The sequence below is a fragment of the Lolium rigidum genome, chromosome 3, assembly GCF_022539505.1.
Source record: "Lolium rigidum isolate FL_2022 chromosome 3, APGP_CSIRO_Lrig_0.1, whole genome shotgun sequence".
In the NCBI taxonomy this organism is placed as follows: Eukaryota; Viridiplantae; Streptophyta; class Magnoliopsida; order Poales; family Poaceae; genus Lolium; species Lolium rigidum.
In genome coordinates this window covers 165,810,713-165,829,616 of record NC_061510.1, presented here as the reverse complement: position 1 = coordinate 165,829,616, position 18,904 = coordinate 165,810,713, and the positions used below count along the sequence as shown (strand labels likewise).

Here is an 18,904-nt window from a genome sequence, read left to right as displayed (position 1 = left end):
AGTAAATCTAGCGCTGGAGGGTAAACAACACATAGAATGCGAACTCACCGACGGCCGGCTAGGCCGGAGCCCGGCAGGCAAAAGCCGATGATGCAGAAAGAGCATCAGTAGGACGGCGACGCCGCGGCGGCGGTAGCCTGCGGCTTAGGTCTCCCGGCCTCCCTGCTCCGGCCGCGAGGGGAGCGACGGGGAGTCACCGGGCTCGGTGGAGACCCTTTTTTTTAAGAATCTGGTGTCGCCTTCTGGAAAATGGAAAATGAGATAATACAAGAGTATGGGCCGGAAGAGAAATGGCCGAGGCGAATGATGGATACGGTCTAACAGGCTTAGACTATTAAAGTATTAATGAAGGGCTCTAACGGCGATTCGGCCCATGTAAATAATTTATTATTCAACGAGATAACCGTCCTTAACGGCAGGACAAATCGCCAGCCAAGTCCGTGCAGTCTCATCTCTCATCTGAACATACCAACGGATTGCCGTGGCAGACACCAAATCCACGTTCACACTTCACACCTAGTGGCAACTGGCAACACAGCTATCATATAAAAGCACATACATGACAAGCACCCAACAATCAAGCCAAAGCAAAACAAAGATTTCAAGAATAGTGTGAGAAGGAGAGTCTAAGGCAAGCAAAGATGGCTACTGCTTCAACCGCAGCTACCGTGGCACTCTTCTTCCTGGTTACCCTCTCGGCTTCCCATGTTGCATCGTCCCTTCGGCCCAGCCTCGATGTATGTCACGCCAGTGGTTATCTCCCAGGAAAGGCTGGCAAATGCGAAAGGAGCAATGACCCGGACTGTTGCGAGGATGGAAAACAGTACCCACAATACCACTGCTCCCCGCCGGTCACTGCAGCCACAAAGGCCGTCCTCACACTCAACAGTTTCGAGAAGGGCAAGGACGGCGGTGGCCCCTCGGAGTGTGATAAGGCCTACCACAGTGACAAGGAAATGGTTGTTGCGCTCTCCACGGGTTGGTTCAAGAAGATGGCTCGTTGCGGCCACAAAATCAAGATCACCGCCAATGGTAAGTCCGTGTATGCTAAGGTGGTGGACGAGTGTGACTCTGTGTACGGTTGCGACGGTGAGCATAACTATGAGCCCCCTTGTGACAACAACATCATTGATGCTTCACCAGCAGTGTGGAACGCCCTCGGTCTAGATCAAAATGTTGGTATGGAGGATATCACCTGGTCGGAACAGTAAATACCAATGCCTTTGTGTATTACCCTTTGATCACACGCGGTTGATATGTGTACCCGAGTAGTGTAACATGTATATGTTGTATGTGTGTCATACTCGCCATTAGAATGTGGTGTTGTATGTGTGTCATACTGCCATTAGAATGTGGTGTTGTATGTGTGCCATTAGAATGTGGTATACATGACATTTGGTACTATTTTATGGCAACACAACTATGAGAATATGGATCTAGAGAACGAAGAAATATAGTAAGTGCATGTGCCTATTGTGTGACTGGTGCTTAAGAGGGAACTAGTTTTGTAAAAAAATGTTATCATGGGTACTAAGAGTTGGTTGGCTGGTCTTATCAAAGAATAGGTTGTCACATTGTGCTATGAGGTCCTTAGGATGCACTTTGCATGTGTTCCTCCCACCTCACATTACCCAGGTCCCTTAGATTTTGTTAGATTCTAAACATACAAGAATAGAGAAAATGTACAACTGTAACATGCCTAATTTATCCTACATGATTAAGCTTACACCAAAAAAATTTTGACCGTGTCATAAAAAAATATACAAATAGTTATTTTCGTAAAGTTTGAGTCAACGAAAAGAAATATGTATGGGTAAACTTAGAGCGGAAGAAGTAGAGATTCTATGGGATCCAATCCTAGAATCAAACATCCCACGTAGAAATGCTTAATATGAATTTTTATATTTGGAAATCCCCATAAGACATGTTTGTTAAAATAGAACATAGCATTTATACAACCACACACAATAAAATAACTACAAAACAATCTTAAATTTAGAAGAAGATAAAAAAATATGATGACCAAAAACAGCAGCGTAGAAGCCACCTCATCTACATCATGTGGAATATTTAAGAAGAAAGGGAATGGCACGCCACATCTTCAATAGCACAATAATGACATCAAGGTGACTCACTCTCCTTTGAGGACATCATCATAGGGGCATACGCCATTATTCCATCCGAACCCCAAAGTCTCGTGCAAATACAAAAGTGGAGCGTGTGTGTATTGTATAGGAGTTTTTGGCATGTCTCCTTTGAAAACATAACTACCTTTTATCATATTCACTATTCTTCGTAATGAAAGAGAAAAAAGTTTGTTGGTCACTCTAAAAAAGCTTAAATGTCTATGACATTTTTTCGCGGTCCTTAAATGTGCCTTTGCCTCTTTGTTTTCCTACCACAACACAATTATTGTAGGGTACCATAGACCTTTCTTTCATGGTTTAAAGTTTTTTTCCCTTTTGTAAGTTTCCCCACATGTATCTTTCTGGCACCCTCACCCTATTACCCCTCCTGCAATTGGGCCCTATCAAAACACTACTTCGCTCCGCTCACGCCTTGATGCCATCGTCGACCCCTCCCACACACCCCGTAGCCGCGCTATTTGCTCGGTTACCGTCCTCTCTGAGCTCTTGCACATCGCGAACTTGTTGGCCTCGTGGTTTCGCCGTCCAGTTTTGGATGTGAACCTCACATGGAAATTTGAGCTTTCTTATGTGAAGTGGTGAATGGCTTGTACAAGAATTGGTTCACAAATACTCACATAGGAGATAGTTAGAGCGAAGTACTACCCATCATGTTCATATAGTCATATGTTTGCTGAACTTTACATCGGAGGATCGAACAAACTACCCTGATAACATGTCATATCTATACACGAAAGAACACATACGCTACAAACTGGCAACGGCCAGCGACACGATGAAGCTGTGCGCACGATCATATTCACACACCCTGACACCAAGCACCCTGTCAAAAAAAGAAAAGACGAAGAAAACCAAGGTAAACGTAATACTAGGTGCAGACTAAGTATAGATGGTTTTTCATGTGTGCTCTGCTCTGCTCACCAAAGCATGGTTGGTCATCTGATTCTGATCCGTGTTGAGTTCATCACATCACATGACGCTGCACCCGGCGCTGGGCTCCTCCTCGTAGCAGTACTGCGGCTGGTACGGATTCCTACCGTACGCACCGCCTCCGTACGCGCCGTACCCGCCGTGGTCGTACACGGGCCCGCCGTAGTACCCTCCGGCTGGTGGCGCCCCGCCGTATCCGTACGCCGGCGCGCCGTACCCGTACGACGGTGCAGGCGGCGGCACCGGCCAGATGGACGGCGTGGACAAAGCCTGCGGCATCATCGTCATGCTCGGCCCCGGCGCCGGCATCCGCATCGGCGCCATCGCTGCCATCGACGCTCCCTGCTGGGGGCGCGGGGCCTCGTTCCGTGCCACAGCAGTGTTGGTGGTGAACACCCTCGGCTTCTCGCCGGCGTGCCCGTGTCCGTGACCCTTGCCGTGGTGGGCGGGCTGGTCGAATTCGTCGTCGTCGTCGTCGTCGTCGTCCATGTCGAACTTGACGTGCTTGGTCTTGTCCGGCTTCCCGCCGCCGCCACCGTGGCCGCCGCCCTGGCCATGACCCTGCTGGCCACCGCCGCCACCGTGGCCGCCTCCGTGGGCTTGAACCTGCTGGCCACCGCCGTAGCCCTGTCCATGGCCCTGCTGGCCGCCGTGGCCTTGGCCATGGCCCTGCTGGCCACCTTGGACATGGCCGTGTCCTTCCTTCTTGCCGTGGTTCTCCTTCCCGGGATTCTTGGGCGCCGCCTTGCCGGCGCCGGGCATCATCATCTGGTTCCCTCTGGCGACCTGTATGTCGGTGATGACCTTTCCGGCGCTGGAGCAGAGCCTGTCTGAGACCTCCTCGGCGTCGAACGACCCCGCCACCGTCACCACGTTGTTCTTCTCGTCGTACGAGATCATCTTGATGTTCTCTCTGTCTGATCATCAACACATAAATGAAGTTATTACATAAGCGAGTACTCCACGGATCTTTTGGTTACAGTCTGCTGTGCTAGCATGTAAGGCAACTGACCTTGGAGCTTGCAGAGGACCTTTCTGATCTTCTTGTAGCACTTGTCGCACTCAAGGTCGACTCTCATGACGATGGTCGACATCTGACAAGAGAACATCCAAGTGAAAAAGACTCGTGAGTCCAAATCTCAAATTTTGTTGTTCCATTCCCTGATAAATTTATTGGCTCTAATTTATTCAGTACTAACAAATGACATCAGGGACAAGGACTTGACAGAATCTTTAATGAAATTCTTTTTTTTTCTCAGAGAAGCCAGCGGAGGACAAGTGAACTAGAATCCTAATTGCTGCTCTTGGAATAGTACTAGCTACTTTTCCGACGTATCTCCGGATCAACGACTAGATAGATAGGTAGTTGGTCAATTTATAGTTTAATAAAGAGAAAACGAAGGAATATCTTGTTGCCTTGATCTCTACTTAACGTCTCCTACTTTGAAGGACAGAGTAGGAAGCGTAGTCGGCAGTCGGCACACCATGTGAACAAACTTGCTAGTAAGGGAAAGTGAGAAGTGCAAACAACAGGGTGAAAGAATCGTAGAAGAGGAACGCGTATACTTTTCGCAGTAGCGGAATGTAAGAGCTGCAAATTAACTGATACACATAGACGTCTAGCAACCAGGAAGAACTACGGAGTAGAAAAAATGATCTTCACGAGAAACGAACAGGGAGAGACGAAGGAGGAAGAGAGTCGGCCGTCGTCTTACCTTTCTCTGCCCTTGGTGTTCCAAGGTTTTGCCACCTTCAATTCGCTTGCTAGCGGCGAGAGCAGGAGCTAGCCGATCGAGAGGGCGGCAAGAGGAAGAAGAGATAAGGAAGGAAGCAGGACGAGACGGAGTGAGGGTCCGGCGGTGGGTGGCAGCACTGCTTTTAAACTTGCTGGTGGCACGATTGAGCTAGCTAGCACCCAGTGACGCGCATGATTAAGCTAGCGCAGTGATGCCACGGGCTCTCCCGCGGATCATTGCCCTACGCCACCAGAAAATAGGGCAGGGAGCGGCCACGTGGGCCATCCTCGCCACCCACACGTAACAACTGCTGCACCGCTATCCTGGCCCAGAACCTAGCAGTGTGTCGGCGTCGGCGAGCTCCCGTGAGATAAGCTTCACAGGGTTTAACTAATCACTTCTGCTTGGTACACCCCTCCGAAAACGTCACTAGCGCTCCAGATCACGAGCTTAGATCAGAAGAGTTAGACTTGAAATCACCTCAACAAATGCGAAAATCATTCGAAAAAAACAAATACGAAAATCGACTACATACTAGGAGATCCATGATATCCAAGTCTGCGCGCCCTTCGCCGGTGCTATACGCACCACCAAAATAAGAATAAAGTAGGAAGGACCTTATTTGAACTTTAAAATGTGTAGCGCACTACTGTCTCACCATGTAGAAGAAGATTTTGAAAAAAAAAAAAACCCTCATATCGACGAGGGTTTACACGGTATGCCACACCTCCAAGGTCACAAAGCAATCAGAGGCAACGAAATGGGGAAACCCTATATGGCTTTACTTTTAGGATAGCCTCTCTTATCTAGGACAATACAAACCCATATGATCCGATTAAATATGTACTATACGTGTATGTATTCATATACATGTGAAATTTGTACATCATGGACCCATCCTCGTTGTTCATGTCCATGGTCGTCTTCCTTCATGTGCACAAATAGAATGACTGGAGGGTTAGACAAATAGCAATTTGTGTTACCAAGATCTTAAAGGGATTTGGGGCACGAGAATAGTAAACCTAGACCCAGATCAATAGTAGTACTCCTTAACAACAACCATGGTGGTCAACAACTTCTCCTTCCAATTTCACCAATTCTAATGGATTATCCTCTTTGACTTCTACAGGAAAATTGTTTAGAATTCAAAGGGAGAACTCATTCATGAAATTACTTCTCTGCTTTGTTGTCCTTATTGCTCAAAATGAACCGGCGCCCAAAATGATGACAAGGGAAAGTGTTGGGCTGCAGAGAGACAGGACGGTGACGACATTTTGTGCAGAATCAAGCGGTGTATGGTCCTTTTGTGGTGCGATGTAGGTTCGGCTAGGAAGATCCCCCCCCCCTCTTCTGAGCGGCCCAGTGCACGGCCGATTTCTTCAACCCAAATGACGACAAAGATTTCTATATTGGTGTTGATGGAAGATGATCAATGGGAAATGAGACAAGTAGGATCGTCGTCGTGGCCACCTTTTGTGCAGGTGAACAAAAAAAATGGCTTATTAGTTTTTATACCTACAGACGTACGAGTATGGATCACGGCGAGCTAATAAAGTATAGTTTGATTAATAACTAATTAGTAGTAAAAGACTGGTTTACTTGTTTGGGTTTGGAAGGGGTGTACTGAAGCAGGGCTCTTAAGTAATTAATTCAGCTATTTTCAACAACAATAATTAACTTAGGTTCCTAGTACACGGAAGTGGAACTTACTCGGCGCTTCACCTTAAGTACTCCCTACATACCGGATTACTGGTCAAATAGAGGTTCGAAGATATACCGAGATGTTAGGCTAAATTATGTATTAATTACCCTAATTTATTCCCCTACGTGCATCCTTTTCTCACAAAAAACCTCCCGGCCGATCCCTGTTCCCACAATTTCCTCTCCATTTCATTGCATGTCGTGTGAAACCAATCTGAAGTGGTGAACTAACCAATGCATAGAGGGAAGGAAGAAGAGAGAGCGGTCATGCATGTGCTAACCGTGGCCTAAGCAGGTCCTTCGGCTTCGAACCATCGCCAATGAGGAACCTAGGTCCCAGCACTGACCTAATTTAGCCTAATAATTCGGTATGGAGGGAGTAATAGTATTATATATTAGTCCGTTCCGAATTGTAATAGGGAGTATGTTTTATGTTTTTCTAAATTGTATCTATGTAGACGGTATTTCAGTTAATTTGCAGCGGGTAGTGTGTCAACGAGGTCCCATGGGATAAGATTGACAGGGTTCAAAGTTAGGCTCCTCCTCCATGCATGGAAGTGGAACTCATCACCCGGTGTTTCACATTAACTTGTGCGAAGATTTTCCATCGAGGACAGCCGTCTTTTTCATACACCACTCGCTCGGCGGGGAAGGAGGATACAGTAGAGCCGTCGCTAGCGGGGTACGGAATGTAGATCAAGAAAAGGAGCTAGTGCACCGTCCAAAGAAGATGGCCGACGCACCCAAGGCTTAAAAGATACGGATCTGTAGAAGAAAAAAGGGTAATTATAAGAAAAGGACGAGTTAAGAAAAATATCACCTGACGAGATTGCTACTTTGCTGTACTTTGTATCTTTGTGCGCTTACGCAGCTCTCTCACGGCTCACGCACACCCAAGCAAGAAACGTGTGCTATCGCAGCCAAATTAACAGGAGCCGTCAGATCTCAAGAAACAGCGTAACCACTGATCAACAGCAGCACTGACCTCGACGAGCTGAAAATAGTTTGAGGAAAGCTAGCCCGAAAGCAGCAGCTACGGTGCATGCACCAGCGGTGTGGGCACACCCATTATCGCTCCGTTCTAAAGTACTACCTGAGTCCTTGTTTTACGTGTCTTTTGTTTAACCAAAAATTACTTTAAATATATAAAAATGATCTGTATGAAATTAACATTATTAGAAAGTGATTTTCAATACGAATCTAACGGTGCTAATTATATATAATATAAATAAAATTTTGTTACTCAATTTTTATGGTTAAAATTTGTCTTAGAATATGTGTGCGTATTGTTCCTTGAAACGGAGGTAGTACTAAGGGTATATTTAGCTTTATCTGAAGTCAATCTTAGTTAAATTTGATGAACCTTTTTAAAAAAGTACAAACATTTATGGCATTAGATTGGTATCACTAGACTCATCTTGACATGTAGTTTCAAAAAATACTAATTTGATATCACATATTTCGTTACTTTTGTGTAAAAAGATAGTCAAATTTTTAGAAAAAAGTTAAAGCACTTAGGGCATCTCCAGCGGCCTGACGCAAACGGATCAAAGTATCTGTTTCAGTCCGCACGGACAGAAAATGGGTAAACCTCTAGCCCATCAGCTTGACGCATTGTGACAGGCCTATCAGCACCGACGCATTCATGACTCAAATTTAGGTTCGAATTGCTTCACCGGGATGCATCATGGACGCACCACCCGTCCGCTCCCTGCTGCCTCGGGCCCACCTCGCAATGAAACATGGCCTGAATCGTGTCCTCTCTAGCGATGGCCTGCGATGACGCGTTTTGGCTTCACCACCGCTCCAAGACGTGCGGCGGAATTGAAGGCCGGTGCTCGGCCGTTCTTTTTAAGATCATCAGAAACGCCCCTGTCATCGCCCCATTTTCACATTCACTCAAGCCTTCCAATTTCGCTGGCAACTTCCACAAGACACCATGGGCAAAAGGGTGTTTCCATGGAGGAAGCCAAAGAAGAACGACGACGAGGTCGTGTTCTCATTGGCTACCACGCGAACGCGTGTCTAGCCGCGTCCATGTGGCCGCGGAGGAGCCACCAAAGCCCGAGAGGCAGCTCTTCTTCGGCGAGGAAATCTCAGGCAAGGAAACCCAGGATGACACTGACGACTTCGTGGGCTACCTCGCCTACATGGCCGAGGTCGCCAAGGAGGAGGGAACTCTTGACCGGCTCCCAGCCCAGCCAAACGACATGGACGAAAGGAGGCGAAGAGGCCCGCAATCCTTGTTTCCGAACAGCTGGAGCCACCGTGGCCACAACCCAGCTATGCTAGTGCGGTCATGTTGGCAGGCGTCTCCAAGGAGGAGGCAGTCAGGCTGGCCTTGCAGGCCTCAACCACACCGCCCACGCCCTCGCCATTGCCTGCTCCTGCCGCAGTCGCTCCTCCTCCTGCACCGGTGATCACCATGGACGTGTTGGTGCCTAACTGGCCATGGGAGATGCCCGTGCTCGTCGTCTTGACCCAGCTTCCCAACGATGACGAGTGGGCTAGGGTTTAAAGTCTTTGGAGTATTGTGTTTTCAAGTTGTATGCATTTTCTTGTTTTGTAAATTATGTTATCTTATCTATGAAATATATGAAAACCAATACATTTGCACGGGGCAGCTCTGGACAGTCTCCCGACTCAAAGTCTCAAATGGACATATGATGCAACGAGTCTAATTTCATATCCGCGGTCCGATCCAAATAGATCGAAACGGATGCTTTTCGTATCCGCCGGCTGGCCCATGGAGGGAGTAAACGGAACAAGTGCATTGCAACAGAAGCCGGCCGGCCAGACAGAAGTGCGCCAACTGCCAAAGGATTCCAAATGTACGCACGCGCACTGTTTGCACGGAGTTGGAAGCCGTATGCATAAATAAAGTTCCCATAAGCTTCACACACAGAACAGTGCAAAATGATTCCCGCTGTTTGCACGGAGTTGGAAAGGCGTACGCACAAAGTTTTCCAGATGTCCTGGTTAGGCAGTCGCGGTGTCCCACCACACACCTTTGATGCTTCCTGCTACCCCTGAAAGGAAAGCAAGTTGTCCTTGAGCTATTGATCGAGCTCGAAATCGCAAGTATTTCTAGTGGGGCACTGACATCTACCACTGACGTGAATCGTTAGTGGAAAAAAGGAAGGAATTGAAAGAGGAAGGTCGCTCTCACGGGCAAGACATATAGAAGAGGAGTTGTTGGCCTTTGGCCATGGAGTGGGCACACGATGGCTAGGTCAGGTGTACCGTGTACGTGCAATCAAACCCAACTTACCTGTACCGCAATGGCGCAATGTCTAATGTTGTCACGCCATATCGAATTGCCCTGTTTTACTTTCTGAAACTATCGATTTGATACTATACTATCTATTGCTATCGCTGTTTCGTTCCTTTACTATTTTAGGAGAAGAAGAAGAGGAGGTGCTCTGCTTTCGCGTTATGTACAAAGGAACAGCTGTAAAATGTCAAGTGCCAGGAAAGGAACCGAAAAAAGAACAAGAAAACTAAAGAACCTCCCAGCAACAGGAGGGTTTAGGGTAGGGAAGACTCCTAAAAAGGTTATTCATTCCGAAGATGCCAAATCGGACAAACGACACCCGTTTTCGTTCTCAAGAGCGGTAAACCCAATATGCTTCAAAGAATAGATCGGCAGACTTCTCGAAAAATAGATCAGTGGACTTTCCAACCGACATGCATGCCCTCATCTTTCCATGAAACTTTACTGCCATGATCAGAACGAAGAGAGCATCTGGATGGTTTTATAGATATCAAGTCGACATTCGATCGATTACATCGTGATGACGTTCAGGGGCACGTTCACGGCTCACATCCGGTCCCTGCCCAAGCCACTATAACTAATCATCACGACCCCTTGCTCAAAAATCAAATACTAATCATCACGACATGGAATGCCAAGCGAGATGTCATGATGGCAAACAAGACGCCAAGAAGGCACGTTAATCATCCAGACGACTGATGTGGAAACAAACCCACAAAGCAATGCTTCAACAACCTTGCCCGATGAGCGCTAACACTGTTAATCTCATATAGCCAGAACAAATTTTTTTTTTTTCGAGAGTACGTCAAAGACGTACCATATCTTTATAGAAGGCAGAATTTTAGTACAAGATGACTACAACTCGCTGCGAACAACGAGTGCAGAACGAACTCCACCCCGATATAGCCAGAACAATCAGATGCTGGGAACCGCAAGAAAAGATGGTCCAGAATAACATGCAATTCCATCAGAAACAAACCCATTCTTCCATAGCAGCAGACGCGCAGTACATATGATTTGAAGTATAAATGTCGCTGGGTAATAATTAGACCAATGACCCGCAGGAATTTCAATTACACCGATGATAGATAGTAGAACCCTTAGCTCACTGTTGACTGGAAAGTGACATCACAGGATGTTCCGGTGGATCGTTTGTATGGGTTACTTGACATGGTGACCAGCATTGTTGTAGCGGTGGAAGTCCCTCAAGAAGCCTCCTTTGTTATCCCGGCCGGTTCCAGACACCTTCCGATCAGCTTCCTTCACCTTGATGTTCTTATCACGGTGCCCGGATGTAGCTAAAGCTTCTTCTTGCTTCTTTCCCCGAGATGGCGCTGCCCAGTGAGGACCAAGATAGATGTTCTCCGTGTCCTTGGTAGGCTCTTGCTGAAGGCATCAGATATAAATAAATTAAGGAAAAGGGAAGACGACAATTATCCACCCAGCGACAGGCAGATTCCCCAGCTTTGCTACTGCACAATACAAGTTACTTGTTTTGTGGAATTAAATTCCACCTTATGTTAGGGCAGTTATGTTTCCTAAAGCAGGGCACTATGTGTCTTGCTACTTTACAGCGCAAGTTGGTCCTCGTTCATGCACAAGCAAATAAAGATATGCTAGTGTTGTTACTTGGGTAAAGAGTTCCACAATAAAATAGCGTGATTGGAAAGAGACCTTTGGAGGTGGTTGAGGTGCAGAAGCCTGTGAAACTTCCCAGTCACCCTGATCAGATTCTTCAACGCTCAAGCTTGGAATCACAAAGTCCTCATTATCTGTCACATGTAACAAGTTGAACCTGAGAACATGTATCCAAGGGAACAAACTGTCCTGTCCACGCCAAAAGGTACTAGATAATGTAAACTGGAAATTGGTCAAGAGTTGCTATTTATTTTATCAGCATAGAGATAGAACAAAAAATCTAATATGAAGAGATTGACAAGCAGAATCCTGGAACAATGAAAGCTGATGAATACATATCAGAGACCTATGTTTTGTGTACATTCCACACATAATCATTTCACTTTCAAAATTCTAAAAGGCATGGTACAGCACACAGTTATCTTCAAACTGTGTATAACTATCCTGAGTTAACTTCTATACAAGAGATCTTCAGGAGGTTTTCTAATTTTCAATACTATATACTATGAGATCACACCACACAGCGTAAGATCCATGTTAGTAGAAATACTAAACCCAGACGTAGAACTGGCAGCATTCATGTACAAACTTAGCAGACTTAAAAATGCCGAAACAGGTGTGAAAGTTGACGATTCTGATCCTTCTCAGGAACTGTAGGTATAAATGATCCAATATTTTAACCAAACCCGATTCTTCAGGTTAGTGCCAGCCACTGTAGCAGTAAGCTTACACATGTCAATGGTAAACTTACACATGTCAACGTCAAGGTCATCCGAGCGAAATTTTCGCGGATTTCAGCTCCTCTCCATCCCTAAATATGTTCTCCTATTTTGGTAGACTTTGCTGGAAACAAAATGTGGCACAGATCACTTTAGCGTAGATGATGGTTCAGATTAGAGCACCTACGGCAATGTGTTGCTGAAAAGCCTCATTCGGTACCAAAAGATCTAAGCTGGGAAGACCGGACAGTTGAATATGTTGCTCGTCCTAAGGGTAATGTTGTGTGGGGCATTTGTGTTTCCTAAATCATCAATCCTTTTGTTTCAAAGAAGAGGAAAGAACTTAATATGGGGCCATTTATTTCCCTCTTCGTGAATATGAGGTTTTACCTGCATTACTAAGGTCATTGCATGAAACATGGGTTCGAGAGACTAATACTTTTCTTTTTCTGTGTGGTGAACACACCATGACCTTGCTTGACATGCTTCTAATATTAGGCCTTCCTTTATTTGGAGATCATCCTTGTTCCTAAATGGCCTTATCAAATTGATCATCTTCCGTCAATAAATATGTTAGATCCTTCTAAGTTTCTATTCCCAAACTTCCTAATCCTACTGTTCATTTAGGAAAAAATCCATCATCTCACTCTAAATTTAATGGAGGCATGACTTTCCAAGTTTGCTGTGATCATTTTCACGAGGAACAACTGAACAAGAACACCCTTTGTGTTTACCTCCCTCCCAAAAGAGTACATATATAGCTTCCATCGCCCTCTGACATTGTTTTTAGGTGGTTCTTGGTGGAGGACCATATATTCGCTCGAGTGTCCTTATAATGGCATCTTGGGATCATTTCAGGGAGCAGGATAAAAACGTCTCCTCTAGCACTTTGCTCCCTATATTATTCTCTTTGAAAATCCAGTATTCATCTGTTGCTCCTTGTTATGAAAAGAGAAATTGGCCAGTGCAATATATTGAAGGGCAGATGCGTTTCTATTTAAAGAAACCATTTAAAGACAAAGTGAAACGAAAACGTCTCCCCGATGTTAATTCACTGCTAATGCAATCAACCATAGTCAACATTATGTTTCGGTTTCCAATTTCTTACATGCAGTTTTATTCCAGACCGAGACAATAATATTTGGAGTCCCTATAGCTCAACCAACCTAGTTGGAATAGTTCAACTACAGAAAGCTTTCACAACTTCTTCCCATCGAGGTAGCTTCCATGGAGGGGTGCTACTGATGACCTATACAGAGCTGAGAGGCTGAGCCAAACCACCCTAAATTGGTCAGCTTATACACAGCAGAGGCCATTCGGATTGCATAAGTGGTCGCATTTAATAGAAGAATTCCTTATTTGACAGTAGTTAAAATGTTGATTGCCGATTTGGCACTGCAAAACCTTTTCTCCCCTATTTGACACTTGGGCTAAATTTAGTTCCTTATTTGACATCGTCGTCCATTCCATTGCACTTGGCCATCAGGTTCTTTTTCCTTGGACTAAGCTACCCCTCCGCTAGTCCTTGTGCAACGCTGGAAAAAAAAAAATCTAATCATCCCGTCCCTGTCTAGAGAAATCATGCCACCCCTGTACCCAAGCCATAGCGGCGGCATGAAACATAGTAGTGGTGGCGGCGAGAGCTATGGGGCGCCACAGGGTGGCTGTGAAGGGCGCCCAAGACGGCGACCCAGGCACGATAGCAGAGGGCAGGCAAGGTGCAGGGCGGAGAGAAGGCAAGGCAGCAGAGCACCTGTCAGCGAGCTCAGATGCGGGCTCGGGCCATGGCGGGGCTGCGGAGCGCCCGTTGGCGAGATCAGCTGCAACCTGCAGGTATGTGCCATAGCGCCTCTGCAGAGCGCCCATAGGTGAGCTTAGCCGCGGCATGGCTGTGGCTGCAGGGTTGGCCACGGATGCAGGCTCGAGCTCGGGCTTGAGGACTATTTGATCGACCAGAAGCGCTAGCCTATCTTCAAGGATCTCCAACAATTTTAATGGACAATTTTTTGCATGATCTAGTCCATGATTTTTTTTCCATACAAAGTGTTGCATACAGTTCCAGTGTGTTTCTTGTGGAGTTGGTCAGTGGAGGGGGGATGTGTCTGATAGAAAGCATTATTGATGTGTCAATTCTTTTGATTGTTCAATTCCTCATTTTCTAGAGAGAATTTTATTCTCATCCCATAATATCTATCATCGTATATGTACGAATTTTCAGCATCAAGATGACGTAGAATGGAGCTGTTAACTTTTATGTCTCAATTTTCCACTATTACTTTCTTTTAATAGTGAGTCGGCTTGTCAGCTGTTAACTCAAGTATACAGAAACTCATGGGGTCAATAATGCTAATCCCTCTTTTTGTGCCGGGAAGAAGATAAGAAAAGGCGAAGCCTTCTCTTGGTTTCCCAACCTCTTGCTTCTAAAGGCTGCCCTCTCTCGGCTGGATTTTGGTCCAGCCTACTGCGAGGAGGTTCCAGCTTCCTTTTCATCAGCCTGGTTTCTTATCTTCATTATTTTCCATAAGTTTTAAACATGTACAAGAAAGAATGGCAATTCTTTTTGTTAGATAATCATGACATCAGAAGGGTGGCGCCAAACTAGGGATTATTATACATCTATAGTACAATAGTTTGGCATATTATTTTCAGGGAATGTTTTAGAAGATCCATTCCTTGGAGCTATGCCAGCTATATGGTCAAATTACAGGGAAGGTTCTGCCCAATTTTTGAATTTTTCAAAATAAAATCTGAGGACTAAGTTTTTAAATTAAAGTCAGCTAAGTGACCAAATGTATGGGTTTGATTTGGCCATTTAACCTCAAGCAAATATGTCACAGTTTTCTTGTTTTTGTTTTGTGCAAAATTTTGGTCACATAATGCACTAGGGGCAAAAGCATCTTTACATATCCCTATTTAACACCGTTGGTGCTCAAAATGAACTAGAGTGTCAAATAAGGAAATAAATTTAGCCAAGTGTCAATAGGGAAGAAAAAGTTTTGCAGTGTCAAATAGGGAATCATGTGTTCAAGTAGTGTCAAATAAGGAATTCTCTCCATTAAATACGCCATGACCAAGGGGCGTCTAGTATCTACATTCTTCAGGCCAATTTGCTGGATTGAATTTATGGATATGTTAGTAAAAGGCTTCATAAATTCAATCCACCAATTGGCCCAAGCCACAAAAGAATACCCCACATGTACGTCATTAAGTAGAATACCCCACATGTATGGCACTTGTTGCCAGTTGCCACACTGTCGGGGCCCTCGTTCAGAGTGGTGTGGCTCAGCTATCCATAGGTCATCCACATTAGTAGCATGTGTGCATGCAAACCCTGATGGGAAGAAAATGTGAAGGCTTTCTGCAGGTGACCTACTTCGCTCATAGAATTCTTCTAAAAAATGGGCTACGCGGTCTGGGAATAGAACTTCGGAAGAATCCAACTTATCTAGACAAAACATATTGTTCGTATGGATGATCTCCAAATAAAAGAAGGCACGGCATTAGAAGGTGTCAAGCAAGATCACAATGTTTTCACCCCACAAAAAGTACTCCAAATAATGGAGTATTAGTCTCTCTATCCAGTTATGACCTTAATAATGCAGCGCAAACTTCATATTCGACAAGAAAGCAATAAATGTCCCCAAATGTATAGCATGTGCTCCCCTCTTCTTCTTTAAAAAAAAAAAAGAAGAACGATGATTTAGGATACAAGTGCACACGCCACATAGCCTTTAGGATGAGAAAATTATTCCAACTGTCAGAACTTCCCATCCTAGTCCCTTGAGTAGGATGGCAATGGATCAAAGGAATAATCATTAAGAGAAGATCCTAATTGCCCGCCACAAGGATGTCTTGCAAGATCTCTTTGTGGTATTTGTTTATGACATCAAGGTCTACTGAATAATTTCATTCGAGCATCTATTAGATAGGAATTCTCTAGCATTTGACTACTTACTAAGCAATCTGGTAGACTAGAAAGGTACTACAGAAAAGGAAGAGTTCGCTAATTGGTTTAGCTGGATCTCCTTCGTTGTGGATCTCAAACATAGGAGGAATATTGCCAGAAATGGACAAGGTAGCATTCTTTTTCTCGAGAAAAGGCAATGACATTGTGTTTCTTTTCATTGCATAAAAGAATTTGTTACAGTTTCACACCTCCTACGAGGCTGTTTTACAGTTTGGCGTTACAAATGATCAATGGACATCCCAGTCTGCAGGCAAGATGGCACGAAGGCCAAGCGCCCCTACTCTGGCCCAGAGTGCTGCTTCGGCGCTGATCTTCTTGTTTACTCGTGGGACTGAAGGGCGCTCTCCATCGAAGAAGCATGAATTGCGGTGCTTCCAAATCAACCAAGGCATCAGGAGCGTCGCTGTTGCAAGGCCCTTGCGCATTGGCTTCGGCGTGGTCTGTCTCGCGGCGACCCACCAGCCATTGAGGGCGAGCTCGTTGTCAGGTGGCCTGCAAGCGAGCCGTAGCCAAGACAGTGTATCATACCAGACCTGCCTTGAGAAGGGGCATGTTAGGATCAGATGCCGCATTGACTCTGGCTCTTGATCACACAGCCGAACGATTGCGATGACGCGGGCTACAACACCACAAGGTAGCATTTTCATTGCCTCTCCAAGAAAACAGTTCCTTTTTTATGCAAGAGCTGCCTCAATTACGCATACAAACCTAGTAGACATGATTGTTTTTCCTTCTAATTCAAGGTTAATGTTTTTCAGTGTGTTTGTCCGTCACAGAAAAAAAAAAGGATTGGTACTTGTGTAGTAAGCCTAGCTATGCAATATTCGGAAAGTAGGATAAGGTCAAGTGATATCAATTTGTCCGTCACAGAAAAAAAAAGGAACATGTTTGGCTGCCTCCTGTTGGTGATTAGGCACAAAGGAATCAAGCACCAGATGTACACATTGAAAGATTTGTACTTAGAAAGGTTCTGAGTTTTCCAAAACAATTGGCCTATTAGTTGAACTCTTTTGTGTCATCTGTCTAAATATTTTCACTGAGACTTATAAGACATGTCAACAGCTCAATAACTACATAGGTTATCTCAAATCAATAAATCCTGGTACCTCCACAGTCCTTTGTATGAGGTTCTTATGTAATTCTCATCTAGTAAACTACTGGTTTTAACTAAGAAACTTAATGGGTCAGCGGATCAAACATGTGCACGCACCTACTTATCCTCATTCTCTTTGTTCTACATTTCTGAAATAGAGCTGTTTATTATCCATTCTGTCGCTTCTTCCATTGGCTTGCCCTGCAGCACCAATGCTGAACTGCTGATAGACTTCAGCCCATAGTCTCCCCAGCCATGGCACCTGCCCCATGGGTTCCCATGTCCTAGGAACCGGAGACAGCTGAGTAACTTTTCACGTGCTGCCCATGGTCACGACAACTTTGGGGTTTCGCCCTCAGCTGAGCTGGCACAGGCTCTGCTGTCTCCACTGGGATAGAATCATAGAATCCCTGGACGAGTGGTAGCTGACTATGCACAAGAGCAGATCTCAGCGCAAAAAGAAGGATTTTGACACCATGGTACCCTTTATGTCTGGTCCATTTGGTGGGAGTGTCATAACATGGTTTTACAGGGGGGTCACGCTGTACGCGACGACAACCTGCTGGTAGATGTATTACCTAGTATTGCATGGTTTGAGAACAGAAAATGCGAGCAAATTTGTGAATAACTAATTGGCTTGAATAGACAAGTCACTTGTACTCCAAAACACCACCAAGGTTGGAACTATGCAGCACACGCAGCGGGCATATTTGGACCTGCGATTTTCATATAGAGCTCCCACAAGCAATACTACTGATAACTAACAACTTCGCAACTAGAATCCATAACTTGGAGCAATACCAATGATGACCAACAATTTTTTCATTCCCTCCACTTTACTCCCTATCAAATCATTCTTTATTGTTGGTGTTACTATTATGGATGGTGTTTTGGTTTGCATCCACCCCAGAACGCAGCAGAGATTAGATCACGCGCGCAGGATGATTCCATGGAACATTCACACATCAATATCACAAGCCACATGCTACTATTTTTCGAAAAACAAGCATGGATGTAAAGAAATCGAAGCTGCGAGGAAATAGTGCCCTGCGATTACCCCAGTCCTCGGTGTCGTCGGTGTCGGCGGCGGCGGCGGCGGGGCAGTTCAGGCGGTGCGGATCCATCGGGTACAAACGGACATCGAACTCCGGAGGCGGCGGGGCGCGAGAGCCCGAGCTGCAAAACTAGCTGCCCTGCCAAGATTCCGGCGGCGACGGGGAGAAGAAGACGGCCGCCAGCCTCGGAATCCTGGTGGGGAGGAGATATAGCTAGGGGCTTCCGGATGGAAGCAAAAGCAACGGCGAGAAGAGGTTTGGAATTTGGAATCTGTGGCCTGTGGGCGATTTCCCGCTTTTACCCTTTGGGCTTTGTGGAAGAGTGAAGAGCAGAACCGTTCGATCTTGCCATTCCTCCATGGTCCTTTTGCTAGCGAGTTTGCAAGAATGAACTTTTTTTAGGAGTTCACCCGGGAGTATATGCTCCCGGTTTTTAAACTTTGTTTTAAATGCTCTTTTAAAATGTTGAAAAATTTGAACACAAAATTTAGTGGATACATCTTGAAATTCTACACATTCAAAAAGTGGTTTCACAGAAAACCGACATTTTGAGTGCCATCCGTAAAAAAGACAAATTTTTGTGTAAAAAGAGGTTGTGTACGAGACGTTTTATTTGTCTTTTTTACACAAGTCACAAAAAATGT

General features: G+C 45.3%; 2 protein-coding genes and 1 pseudogene across 2 annotated transcripts; 1 reads left to right on the top strand and 2 right to left on the bottom strand.

Annotated features, from left to right (window-relative positions):
- Positions 1–641: 641 nt before the first annotated feature.
- On the top strand, positions 642–1,211 carry LOC124695775 (putative ripening-related protein 5). Its single transcript, XM_047228591.1, has one exon. The coding sequence runs from the start codon at positions 642–644 to the stop codon at positions 1,209–1,211; it is 570 nt and encodes a 189-aa protein (XP_047084547.1).
- Positions 1,212–3,067: 1,856 nt separating this feature from the next.
- Positions 3,068–4,932, bottom strand: LOC124695774 (cold and drought-regulated protein CORA-like). Its single transcript, XM_047228589.1, has 3 exons — positions 4,793–4,932; positions 4,090–4,171; positions 3,068–3,994 (listed from the first exon to the last, which is right to left on the bottom strand). Exons 2-3 carry the CDS (start codon positions 4,169–4,171, stop codon positions 3,117–3,119), a joined length of 960 nt encoding a protein of 319 aa, XP_047084545.1. The 5' UTR covers positions 4,793–4,932; the 3' UTR covers positions 3,068–3,116.
- Positions 4,933–10,755: 5,823 nt separating this feature from the next.
- On the bottom strand, positions 10,756–18,486 carry LOC124702653 (annotated as a pseudogene).
- Positions 18,487–18,904: the final 418 nt, after the last annotated feature.